Source organism: Hemiscyllium ocellatum, chromosome 19 (genome assembly GCF_020745735.1).
Source record: "Hemiscyllium ocellatum isolate sHemOce1 chromosome 19, sHemOce1.pat.X.cur, whole genome shotgun sequence".
Lineage (NCBI taxonomy): Eukaryota > Metazoa > Chordata > Chondrichthyes > Orectolobiformes > Hemiscylliidae > Hemiscyllium > Hemiscyllium ocellatum.
This window is the reverse complement of record NC_083419.1, coordinates 41560283-41574313: the sequence shown is the minus strand read 5'-3', so window position 1 is coordinate 41574313 and position 14031 is coordinate 41560283. Positions and strand designations below refer to the sequence as shown.

The following is a 14031-nucleotide window of genomic DNA, read 5'->3' as shown; positions in this document are numbered from 1 at the left end:
GCCTTACTAACTTAATAGAGTTCTTTGATGAAGTGACTAAGTTGATAGACAAAAGAAGGGCTGTAGATGTCGTATACATGGACTTTAGTAAGGCATTTGATCAGGTTCCCTATGGTAAACTAATGGAGAAAGTGAAGTCATATGGTGTGCAGGGTGTTTTGGTTAGATGGATAAAGAACTGGTTGAGCAACAGGACACAGAGAGTAGTAGTTGAAGGGAGTTTCTCAAAATGGAGAACGGTGACCAGTGGTGTTCCACAGGGGTCAGTGTTGGGGCTACCGTTGTTTGTGATATATATAAATGACCTGGAAGAGGGCATTGTTGGTCTGATCAGTAAGTTTGTAGACAACACAAAGATTGGTGGAGTAGCAGAAAGCATAGGGCACTGTCAAAGAAAACAGGAGAATATAGATAGACTGGAGAGTTGGACAGAGAAGTGGCGGATGGAGTTCAATCCAAGCAAATGTGAGGTGATGCATTTTGGGAAGTCTAATTCTACAGCGAACTATACTGTAAATGGAAGATCCTTGGGAAAAGTTGTTGAGCAGCGAGATCTGGGAGTTCAGGTCCATTGTACTCTGAAGGTGGCTGGACAGGTGGATAGAGTGGTCAAGAAGGTATATGGTATGCTTGCCTTCATTGGATGGGATATTGAATATAAGAGCTGACAGGTCATTTTAAAATTATCCAAGACTTTGGTTTAGCTGCATTTGGAATACTATGTGCAGTTCTAGTCGCAACATTACCAAAAGGGTGTGGACGCTTTGGAGAGAAGGTTTACAAGGATGTTGCCTGGTATGGAAGGTACTAGTTATGTAGAGAGATTGAGTAGGTTAGGATTGTTTTCAATCGAAAAAGGAGATGGAGAGGGGACCTGATTGGGGTCTAAAAAAATCATGAAGGGTATAGACAGGGTGGATAGAGATAAGCTTTTTCCCAGGGTGAAGGATTCAATAACGAGAGGTCACGCATTCAAGGTGAGATGTGAAAAGTTTAAGGGGGATACACGCGGAAAGTATTTTACACAGAGGGTGGTAGGTACCTGGAACGCTTTGCCAGCAGGGATAGTAGTGGCAGGCATGGTCGTTTCATTTTAGTTGCATCTGGACAGCTGCATGACTAGGTGGGGAGCAGAGGGATACAGATGCTTAGGAATTGAGCAAAAGGTTTAGACAGTGGATTTGGATCAGCTCAGGCTTGAAGGGCTGAAAGGCCTGTTTCTGGGCCGTAAATTTTCTTTGTTCTTTATTCTTTTTTCAAACTGAGAATGAGCTCACCAAGGTGAAGGAGGGTGGTAGTGGATGGAGATCATTTAGGCTTTTTAAAGAGTCCAGACATCGTTTCAACAATTTGATGACTGTTCCAGATCTTGTTATGTGTAACATACTTGGAAATGTGGATTTTGCCTTTGGCTGTTCTTGGCCTGCAGACATGTTGTCAGTGTATTGATTATTGTCTAGTGTTCTAAGACTCTGTCGTTGTTTGGATGTGTTCTTTGTGCACAATTAGGGTATTGTAAACTTCCCTAATCTCGCTTCTGTCCTTCCTCAACGGGACTTTATTAGGTGCTGTAAATCATTAAGACCTGGTTTCACATTTTGAAAACCTCTGCGGGGTGACCATGTTCCTGCTGTCAGGATATGTGATTCAGGCCTTTTGTCCTATTTGTAGTTGAGGTAATTCTGTAGCTGCATGCTGGTCATGCACTACCTTTATCCCCCTTTATTTGTTGAAATGTACATCTCTGAGAATTTGGTAAGGTGGTGGCTTGGCAAGATTACTCTCACTTGCCTTCCAAATATCATCTCAGATGGAATAAGGTGTATCCAGAGGTGGAACTTGAATGTGTAACAATACAATACAAATGTCTTGTTTCATTGTCCTACGTTTCATGGTGAGATATTTAATAGGCCAAACTATTTGTTCAGTGAAACCATGTGATGTGAGATAATGAGATGAGAATGTCTCTTGGTCCACGCCTTATTTGGAAAGACCTCCCTGAAAGGCCTGCCCTATACTGTAGAGTCGAATAGTGTGTTGCTGGAAAAGCACAGCCGGTCAGGCAGCATCTGAGGAGCAGGAGAGTCGATGTATCTGGCATTTGCCCTTCATCAGGAAGGGTTTATGCCCAAAACATCGATTTCCCTGCTCCTTGGATGCTGCCTCACCTGCTTGTTACTCCAGTGCCTCACTTTTCCACTCTGAATCTCCAGCATCTGCAGTCCTCACTTTCTCTCTGCTCTAGGGGTAAATGTAGAGTAATAAGGGGAATGGGGTGGGTGGGATACTCTTCAGTGGGTCAGTGTGGACTTGTTGGGCTAAAGGGCCTGTTTCCACACTGTAGAGTTTCTATGATTCTGTACTGTTGCCTATTGTCAGAAATGATGTCTTTGAATGTGCTAAACAGTCTGAGTGCTGCATTCCCCATGCCTGCCTTGAACACATTTGCAAGGTACATTACCTGATGTCTGATCTTTAGAAATTTGGAGGAACAATTTGTAATCAGTGATTATGATGAAGTTTGTCTCCATTCACAGTAGAGATCAGTAGCAATTTTGGGCAATGGGACTATTGATATCTTATACAGGTGATTGCTGCTACAGCTGGTGAATCTGGCATTCCTTAACGTATCCTGGCCAACTTTTCAAAATCACTGTTGGTCCCCGGCCAATAGACCATATCAAATGCTTGTTATCCTGTTTGTGCTATGCCCACATGCCCCCTTGTGTAGTTACAACAAAATGCCCTGGCAAAGAAATTGTTTTCTTTTGAAGATAATACCTCTTCGAAACTCGAGCTCATTTCAAAGGCCAACTGCATCTGGGTGTGTCAGACCACATTATGATTGTTGTAATAATGGTACAGATTTTTAAAAAATGAATCTGTTCAGAGATGTTATTATAGACCTCTGGAGCAGGTGGGACTTCAACCTGAGTCTCTTGGTCCAGTTATAGGGACAGTACCACTGCACCACAAGAAGGCCCAAACAGATGACATTTTGTTTGTGTTACTTAAAAGGACTTGCCTACATAAAGGTTCAGCATGACAGGTGCCTAGATCATGTGGTAGCAGTGAAATTCAAACCCGAGCCTTAGTCCAACACCTTGGACTGCTTGGCCATGCTACCCACAAATGTTTATTTAATCTATTGTTCTAATCAACCTGTTCAGTGATGTTACGCATGTAGGACTTAGATTAGATTAGATTACTTACAGTGTGGAAATAGGCCCTTCGGCCCAACAAGTCCACACCGACCCGCTGAAGCGCAACCCACCCATACCCCTACATTTACCCCTTACCTAACACTACGGGCAATTTAGCATGGCCAATTCACCTGACCCGCACATCTTTGTGACTGTGGGAGGAAACCGGAGCACCCGGAGGAAACCCACACAGACACGGGGAGAACGTGCAAACTCCACACAGTCAGTCGCCTGAGACTTGAACCTGGACCTCCCAGACCAAGGGTAGGGACATTACCACAGTGCCACAACAGGGTTCGACCATGCTGACCTTCAATGATAATCCCCCACAATGCCTTCAGCTGGTGCTGGTGAGCTGTTTCCAATTGAAGGCTGGTCACGTTTACACTGACCAAAACATACAGTTCCGTTCAGTTTTGAGCACATCTTGTCCTTTGATGTAGATCCAATGGGGTGTCTGCATTCTTGCTTGTGTTTGGCAGTCTGCTCAGTGAGGAGACCATTTTGGTACTAATTTTGTCACAGATGTCAAAGTCATAACCCTGTGTTTATAACAGCAGTCATTGTTGTCTAGGTGGTACACTTGTCAGTACAAGGCTGCAAATTAATTTCAATGGTTTGTGATCACTTTCACAGTGAATTGTTTTTGAAACACAACATACTTATGGAACCTTGTGATACTGAATATTAAAGCAAGTGCTTTACACTCTGTTGGAATAATTGGATTGCCCTCATAGTAGACCTTTGGATCAAATCCAATTGGTGTACTATTGTGCATAACACATGCTCTTTCGACAAAATATCAATTCCCAAGATTGTCTTCTTCCTTACGTTGTGCTGTGGGATACAGTTTACTGCAGACAGTGCTTGTTTGAGAGATTCAAACATATGTCAATGGCCCTACTTCCATAAATACATAGGAGTTCTCTGAATGATGATACTTGAAAAGTTTAGAATGTATCGTACCAAAAAGTTGAAGAATTCAACGCATTTTTGAAGGTGATTTTTGTGTTGTGGGGTCAACAGTTGTCTTGCGTGTTCAACTTAACATGGGTCAGCACAATTTGATTGTACAAAGCCAAAAAATGATCTGACCTTGCATTATTCTGGCACTTCTTGTTGTTGACAATGACCCCTTCTTGCTGAGATACTCGTATCAGTGAGTGAAAGTTCCAATCATACACTTCTTTGCTTTTGCTTACACATTGCTGATGATATTGCAATATTATGTGTCCATTTTCTGTAATTCTGTCCGTATGTTGCTGGAACACATCCTGGCTGACCAATAAATTAACTAGTAGTCTCTGGAACAATATCTTTCAAATGGTGCTCTGATGGTAATGACTTCTTGATTACCTTGGCTACTGACCAGTATCCATGTTTGGTGTCCAGAGTGAACGAGAATTTGTCTCCTGCAAACTTGATTGAGTTCTTCTATCAATGGAATATTGTGTGTGTATATCTCTCTTTCGGGAAAGATTTAGATGTCTCAGATCTAGACATTCCTGGTTGCACCATCCTTCAATTGACTTATACCAGTCCGTGAGATGATCCATATATGGATGATACAAATAGTTAATGATCAGTATTGGGTTCACTGCTTTTCATCATTTATATGAATTATTTGGATAGAACTATAGGAGGTATGGTTAGTAAGTTTGCAGATAACACCAAATTTAGTGGTGTAGTGGACAGGGAAAAAGGTTATCTCAAAGTACAATAGGACCTTGATCAGATGGGCCAATGGGCCAAAATGTGGCAAATAGAGTTTAATTTAGATAAATGTGAGATGTTGCATTTTAGTAAGGCAAACTAAGGCAAGACTAATGCAATTCATGATATGGCACTGAGGAGTGTTGTTCAACAGAAGGAACTAGGATGCAGGTTCATAGTTCCTTGAAAGTGAAGTTGTAGGTAGACACGGTGGTAAAGACGGCATTCGGTGTTCTTGCCTTCATTTGTCAGTGCGTTAAGTATCAGAGTTACGAGGTCATGTTGCAGCTATACAGCTCATTGGTGTGGCCACTTTTAGAATACAGTTCATTTAGAGTCATAGAGTCCCACACCACAAAGCCAGGCCATTTGGTCCAAAGTGGTCCATGCTGACCAAAATGTCTGTCCATGTTAACCCCATTTTCCTACACTTGACCCATATCCTTCTAAACCTTTCCTATCCATGTATTTGTCCAAATGCCTTTTAAATGTTAATGTACCTACCTCAACCATTTCCACTGGCAGCTCATTCCCTGTGTAAAAAGGTTCCCCCTCAGGTTCCCTTCTATTCTTTACCCTCTGACCTTTAACTGGTGCCCTCTAGTCCATGATTCCCCAACCCCGGAAAAAGACTGAGTGCATTCACCCTGTCCATGCCGCTCATGATCTTATACACTTCTATAAGGTCCCCCACAGTCTCCTACGCTCTAAAGAAGAAATATCCTAGCTTCTTCAACCTCTTCCTATAACTCAGACCAGGCAATATCCTTGTAAATTTCTTCTGAACTCTTTCCAGTTTAATAACCTCAAGGTGACCAAAACTGAAGATAATACTCCAGGTGCAGCCTCACCAGCGTTCTGTACAACTGCAACATAACTTCAGCTTCTATCCTCCATGCCCTGACTGATGAAGGCACTTGTGTCAAAAGTCGCCTTCATTGCCCTGTCCACCTGCGACTCCATTTTCAGAGAACCATGGACCTGAATTCCTTAATGCCCTACCATTCACCATGAAACCCCTGCCTTATTTTGACTTTCCAAAATGCAAGACCGCCACTTATTATATTAAACTCCATTTGCTATTTCTCAGCCCACTTCCCTAGCTGATTAAGACCCTGCTGCAATTCTGATAACATTCCTTATTGTCCACAACACCGCCCATTTTAGTGTCAAATGCAAACAAATTAATCATTCATTGTACATTCTCATCCAAATAATTGATATAGGTTACAAAAAGCAAAGGGCCCAGCACTGACCCCGAGGCACTCCACTAGTCACAGGCTTCCAGTTCAACAAGCATCCTTCCACTACACTGGACTCACCGTTATAGGAGAGATATTGTTAAACTTGAAAGGGTTCAGAAAAGATTTGCAAGAATGTTGCTGGTATTAGAAGATTGAATTATAGGAAGAGACTGAATTGGTTGGGGCTTTTTTCCCTGGAGCATCAGAGGCTGAGGGGTGATCGTATAGAGATTTATCAAATCATGAGGGACATGGATAGGGTGAAGACTCAAGTTATTTTTCCCAGGATCGGAGAGTCCAAAACTAGAGGACATAGGCTTAAGGTGAGTATGGAAAGCTTCGAAATGGACCTGACGGGCAACATTTTCAAGCAGAGGGTGGTGCAAGTAGGGAATGAGCTGCTAGAGGAAATGGTGGAAGCTGGTACAATTACATTTAAAAGGCATGTGGTTGGGTATATGCGTAGGAATAGTTTCGTGGATTATGGGCCAAATGCTGGCAAATGGGACTAAATCAGTTTAGGATATCTGGTCGGCATGGATGAGTTGGACTGAATGCTCTGATTCCATACTGTATATCTCTATAATTGCAATTCGTGTCATCTAGTTTTCTCTTAAGTATTTCCTGTTTATGAACATTGTAGCCTCTGAGAGGGTTGATTGATGGAATTGCAAGAGAGCCTGTTGGAGAGATCTCAAAGAGTCTCCCAACCTCCTTCCCCACACAACCCTGTGCACCACAGCTCCCTAACTGTAGCAAGTTCCTGGTTCCTCCTTAGGAAACTCACTGTTATCCCAGCAGTGGTCACCTCTTCCAGTGAAGAGATCTGCTGGTTATTTGATTCACTTGCAGTTCTTGGAAGTGGGAATTCCTGTTGGATAAGGACAGAAATCCTGCCTCAAATCAATTAATTGCCAAAATTTGGCTGTGTGGTGAGCTCAACAGTTATGGGTAGGCTCACTCATTATTCTTAAGCTAAAACTGAGTGTAAAATTATATCCTTTATTAAGTGATAGAAAGGTGAATGTGGATGCTCATATACAGACCCAGACATTAAATTCCTAATGTTATCCATGTTTGTTAGAAGACAACTGAATTCTGAGCCCTGTTATTTAGTTTACAGTGACTATTATGATCACTATTAAAGATGTGGATTACTTATAGAAAAAAAATCTAAAAGTATATTCGATTTAGGATTCAAATTTCTGTTTTAGTTAAGCTTCCAACGATGTATGGAATAATTATTAAACAGACTTTTCTCTATATTTTTTTCACTTTTTTTTAAATTGCAGGTAATGGACAGTGCTATGCCATTGATTGGAGAATACATTGAGGAAGACAGGCAATTAATAGCAGATTTGGTCATCGAGAGAATGAACCAACTTCTGTCAGGAAACCCTGCAGCATCACAGCAAAGAGTTGGAATGACACTGAGCCAGGTTAGTAGGCAGACAGTCAAGCAGGTTTTTTTCACTGGTCCTATATCCCCCTGCAATGGTGAGGATTGTTTGCTGAGGTTTGGCTCTAATGAAGAAGATGCTGGGTACCCGTCTGACAGAACTGGAGGATGGTGAAGCACATTCATCCTACTGTGTTCATGCTGGTTCTCTGCAAGAGTAATTTAGTTGGTCCAATCTCCTGTCCTTCCCCCACAGTCCAATAAGTTTTTTTCTCCCCCCAAGTGTTTATCCAGTTTCCTTTTAAAAGTCATGATGGAATTTGTCTTATCCTGCAGTCAATACATTTCAGATCCAACAACTTAGTGCATAGAAAAAATCCTTGTTCTTTAACCAGTCTCCTTTAACTGGGTGTCTCTAGTTCTTGATCCTACTACAATAGGAAGAGTTTCTTTTTATCTATACCACTCATGATTCAAGTAAATGCACCAAATCACATCTTAATCTTCTCTAAGAATAACCACCTCAATTTTGTAATCTATCCATGTAACTGAGAAGCCTTCTCCCAGAAAGAAAAGAACAAAGAAAATTTACAGCCCAGGAACTGATCCAAATCCACTGTCTAAACCTATCGCCCGATTCATAAGCATCTGTATCCATCTGCTCCCCACCTACTCATGCACCTGTCCAGATGCACCTTAAATGAATCTACCATGCCAGCCTCTACTATCTCTGGCAATATGTTCCAGGCACCTACCACCCTCCGCGTGTATCCCCCTTAGATTTTTCACCTCTCACCTTGAATGCATGAACTTTTGTTATTGAATCCCTCACTGTGGGAAAAAGTTTATCTCTATCCACCCTGTCCATACCCTTCATGATTTTGTAGACCACAGTCAGGTACCCCCTCAATCTTCTTTTCCTAATGAAAACAATCCTAGCCTACACAATCTCTCTTCATAGCTAGCACCTTCCATACCTGGCAACATCCTCGTAAACCTTCTCTGCACCCTTTCCAAAGTGTCCACATCCTTTTGGTAATGTCGCGACCAGAACTGCACACAGTATTCTAAATGCTGCCGAACCAAAGTCTTCTACAATTTTAACATGACCTACTAGCTCTTATACTCAATACCCCATCCAATGAAGGCAAGCATACCATATGCCTTCTTGACCACTCTATCCACCTGTGCAGCCACCTTCAGGGTACAATGGACCTGAACTCCCAGATCTCTCTGCTCACCAACTTTTCCCAAGGCTCTTCCATTTACAGTATAGTTCGCTGTAGAATTACACTTCCCAAAATGCATCACCTCACATTTGCCTGGCTTGAACTCCATCTGCCACTTCTCCGCCCAACTCTCCAGTCTATTTATATTCTCCTGTTTTCTTTGACAGTCCCCTGTGCTTTCTGCTACTCCACAATCTTCGTGTCATCTGCAAACTTACTGATCAGACCACCAAAGCCCTCTTCCAGATCATTTATGTATATCACAAATATAAGTGGCCCCAGCACTGATCCCTGTGGAACACCAATAGTCACCCTTCTCCATTTTGAGAAACTCTCTTCAATCAGTTTTTTATCTACCTAGCTAGAACACCCTGCACACCATGTGACTTCACTTTCTCCATTAGTTTACCATGGGGAACCTCATCAAACACCTTACTAAAGACCATGTATATAACATCTACAGCCCTTCATCGATCAACTTGATCACTTCCTCAAAGAACTCTATTAAGTTTTAAGGCATGACCTCCCCTGCCAAAAACTATGCTGCCTATCACTGATAAGCCCATTCTTTTCCAAATATAAATATATTTTTATCCCTCAGTACTTTCTCCAGCAACTTTCCCACCACTGATGTCAGGCTCACTAGTCTGTAGTTACCTAGAATATCCCTACTATCCTTCTTGTACAGGGGGACAACATGAGCAACCTTCCAGTCCTCTGGCACTTCACCTGTGTTTAAGGATGTGACAAAAGATATCTGTCAGGGCCCCCAGCTATTTCCTCTCTCATCTCCCTCAGCAACCTGGGATAGATCCGATCCTGTCCTGAGGATTTGTTCACCTTAATATGCTTTAACCTACTCAATGTATCTTTGCTCCTTCTGTCAACATGATCTAGAGTTATCACACTTCTATCTCTAATCTCAACATTCGTCATGTCCCTCTTCTCAGTGAACACTGATGCAAAGTAATCGGTGAGAATCTCACCCATTTTCTCAGGTTTGACACACAACCTTCCTTCCTTATCCTTTAGTGGACCAACCCTTTCTCTAGTTATCCTCTTGCTTCTTATAAATGAATATAAAGCCTTGGATTCTCCTTAATTCTGCTTGCTAAAGTTATTTCTGTGACCCCTTTTAGCTCACTTGATTCTCATTTAAGATTGGTCCTACTCTCCCAATATTCATCCAAGGTCTATTCTGTTCTTAGCTGCCTGGACCTTATGTACGCTTCCCTTTTTCTCTTGGCTAGTCACACAATTTCTCCTGTCATCCATGGTTCACGAATCTTGCCTTTCCTATCCCTTGCTTTTAAAGGGATATGCCTATCCTGCACTATCTATCTTTAACCTATCTTTGAAAACCTCCCAAATATCAAATGTGGACTTCCCTTCAAATAGCTGGTCCCAATCCATATTCCCAGCTCCTGCCGAATTTTGATAAAATTGGACTTGGTGCGGTACTCTTCCCTTAGGACCACTTTCATCTTTGTCTCCGAGTATTCTAAAACGTACAGAATTGTGGTCACTATTCCCAAAGAAATCCCCCACTGCAACTTCTACCATCTTGCCTGGCTCATTCCAGGTCCAATATGGCACCTTCCCTCGTCGGACTATTGACATACTGCTCTAGAAAACTTTCCTGGACGCTCCTTACAAATTCTGCCCCATCCAGATCTCTGATACGTAGTGTAATCCAGTCAAAGTTGGGAAAATTAAAATCTCCCATCATCACCACCCTGTTGCCCCTACATCTTTCCATAATCTGTTTACCTATTTGTTCTTCTACCTCACGCTTATTGTAAGGTGGCCTGGAATACAGCCCCAACAATGTCACTGCACCAGCTCCACCCATAATGCCTCACTGCTGAAGCCCTCCATAGTATCCCCCTTGAGCGCTGCCATGATATCATCCCTGACTAGCAATGCAACTCTTCCCCTACCTTTTACTTTCCCCCCCCCGCCCCCCGTCTTGTCTGAAGCATCTATATCTTGGAACATTTAGTTGCCAATCATGCCCTTCCTTCAACCAAGTCTCTGTGGTCACAACAATATCCAATCCAAGCCCTAAGTTCATCTGTTTTACCCACTATACTCCTTGCATTAATGTATTTGCACTTCATCTGCTCTCTGCCTCCTCTTCCCCTTGGTAATGCTAACTCTGTGATCCTTACAGTCTCCAGTTTCCACCTCGTCTTCTCTTCTGGTTCCCATAAAAGCTTTATGAAATTCTATATCATTGCAAAGCTTGGTGCAGTGCCCAAGATCAGTGATAAAACTAAATCCCTGCAACAGTCCATTACTTTAAAAGACTTAAATTTACAGTGGAATTACACAGCAAGATTTTGCATATTAAGAGTTTTAACCAATGGTACAACAAAAACTAAAAGCAACATCTGACTGAAAAATTTACATATGCCACTTATATTCTAAATTACAGGAAATTTCATTTATAAATGGTTTATGATCAAAATTTTTCCCCACAGTTATAATTTATTCTGTCCTTTAGGTAGATGCTCTATCCACCTGAAACCAGTCTGAAGCAATGCTTAATCCAAATTGATCCAAGCATGAAGGACTTTTCCAGTCGGATAATCTCTAATCCTGAACTTTTATAATTATCGTTATCCTGGAGATTACCCACTAGCTAGATGATTCTTCAAGTCTTTAAATTTTCACAAACTGAATCTCTTCAAATCAAGTGTGAGCTCCCACCCACATTCTTGCACAGTAAACTATGGGCACTGGCTGTCTTTATCTCTCAGCTCATCCTCTCGCTGTTGGATTCTAGCAGACTGTGGTGTGAGGTTTGATAATATTCCAAGAAAAAAAATCTGTAAACCAATTCTACTTCCTTAGGATTCTGACCTAATTCACCCAACACCACTCCATAGCATCATGAATCCCATTGGTCTTGTATCCAATAGAAATATTAATCTGCTATCTTTTAGACTCCCATCTTCTTTCTGTCTTGAAAACAACTGGAAAGTTCAAAGTATGAACATTTACAAACCTGACATTCTTAACAATTGCTGAAAATGTGTTGCTGGAAAAGTGCAGCAGGTCAGGCAGCATCCAAGGAACAGGAAATTTGACGTTTGGACATAAGCCCTTCATCAGGAATGAGGAAAGTGTGTCCAGCAGGCTAAGATAAAAGGTAGGGAGGAGGGACTTGGGGGAGGGGCAATGGAGATGTGATAGGTGGAAGGAGGTCAAGGTGAGGGTGATAGGCTGGAGTGGGGTGGGGGCGGAGAGGTCAGGAAGAAGATTGCAGGTTAGGAGGGCGGTGCTGAGTTCAAGGGAATCGACTGAGACAAGGTGGGGGGAGGGGAAATGAGGAAACTGGAGAAATCTGAGTTCATCCCTTGTGGTTGGAGGGTTCCCAGGCGGAAGATGAGGCGCTCTTCCTCCAACCGTCGTGTTGTTATGTTCTGGCGATGGAGGAGTCCAAGGATCTGCATGTCCTTGTTGGAGTGGGAGGGGGAGTTAAAGTGTTGAGCCACGGGGTGGTTGGGTTGGTTGGTCCGGGTGTCCCAGAGGTGTTCTCTGAAGCGTTCCGCAAGTAGGCGGCCTGTCTCCCCAATATAGAGGAGGCCACATCGGGTGCAGCGGATGCAATAGATGATGTGTGTGGAGGTGCAGGTGAATTTGTGGCGGATATGGAAGGACACGACTCACTTCATTCCTCTATTTTAGCCTAAACACTGTCCTGAACATACAGACCTTAAAAAGCCTAATGCTTTCTTGCAAGTAGAAAAATAAAATTAAGGCCAGGACTTGAAACGGAAACTAAAGAAGGAGCAGAGATTAAGGACTGAAATTGTTGAACTCAGTGTTAAATGCAGAAAGCTATGAAGTGCTATTGCTATAGCCGTTAGCAACAGATCATCCAACAGACAGCCAAATAGACAGCTTTGCTAGTAACCTGGAGACCACAGAATGACAAAAAGTGCTGAGGCATGTTCTGGAAGGCTGTGTCCAGTTCTGATATTAAGGATATTATTAAGTTGGAGAGGGTTCAGAAGAGATTTACCAGGATGTTGCTGGGTATGGAAGGTTTGAGTTATAAAGGCTGGATAGGCTGGGACTTTTTTTTTCACTGGAACATAGAAATTGAAAGGTGACCTTTGTAGAAGTTTATAAAATAATGAGCGGTATAGATAGTGTTAAAAATAGTTGTCTTTCCCTAAGATGGAGGATGTCAAGACCATGGAGCACATTTTTAAGATGAGAGGAGAGAGATTTTAAAAAAGACATGAGGGGCAAATGTTTTACACAGAAAGTAGTTTGCATGTGAAACAAACTTCCTGTGAAAGTGGTGGATTTGGGTATAATTATAATGTTTAAAAGACATTTGGATAAGTACATGAATACAAAAGATTTAGAGGGATATGGGCCAGGAGCAGGAGGTTGGGACTACTTTAGTTTGGAATAATATTCAGCATGGATCGATTGGACCAAAGGGTCTATTCTATGTTGTATGACTCTTAAGTCCCATAATAAAAACAAAATGCTGTTTGAAAATTTGGTTATAAAGGAAAATTCTACTGGAATTGAAAAATGAACTCGTTTCTCTCTTCACTGATGCTGCTAGATCTGACAAGTTTGCCCAAAACATTGTGTTTCTGTTTCAGATTTCCAGTATCTCCAGAATTTTGTTTTTGTTGACAAGCATCCTCAACCAGGGACACTTGGAGAATAACCCTGGAAATTAGGTTTGATGGTGCATGGGAGATTGACTACTGTGACAATGGGAAGAATGGGGGAAGAAAACATTAATGTGAGAGGCGTGTGACTGTCTTGTGGTTGGAGATATAACAAAGAACCAAGAAAGGTTTGGTGGCATGAGCAAGGGAGATAGTGACAAGGTAAAATTGGTAATCAGTGTTGGTAGGGTGGCAGAAGTTGGCAATTCAGAGAAACAAGAGAGAGGCCATGGTTAGCAGTAGGATTGTGGCTAAACAAAGGAATCTTATGGCTCCAAGCCCGCAAGGACTCCTATATCACCCACTTATCAAGTTGTTAGCTACCAACGTCCAAGCCCTGTGAAAGTCTGAATAGAAGCAAATAATTTTAACTCATACTCCCAATTTCTCTTCCAAAAATGGGACACTCAGATTCCTCAAATGCATCACTTGTAAATATGGTAGTGGTTAGCAGCTTAGGATATATTTGGTAGTTTAACTTCCAATCCATCATAAAGGTAAGGTAAATATCACTGCCTATGTCTAGATTAGAGTGGTGCT

The 14031-nt window shown here is 42.1% G+C and overlaps 1 protein-coding gene across 1 annotated transcript in view; it reads left to right on the top strand.

The window, feature by feature from the left end:
• Positions 1-14031, top strand: part of LOC132824721 (synapsin-3-like) — a 298538-nt gene that overhangs the window by 272819 nt on the left and 11688 nt on the right. Inside the window, exon 11 of the mRNA XM_060839391.1 lies at positions 7453-7599. Within this exon, the coding sequence (XP_060695374.1) occupies positions 7453-7599 (147 nt within the window). The remainder of the gene's footprint in view (positions 1-7452; positions 7600-14031) is intronic.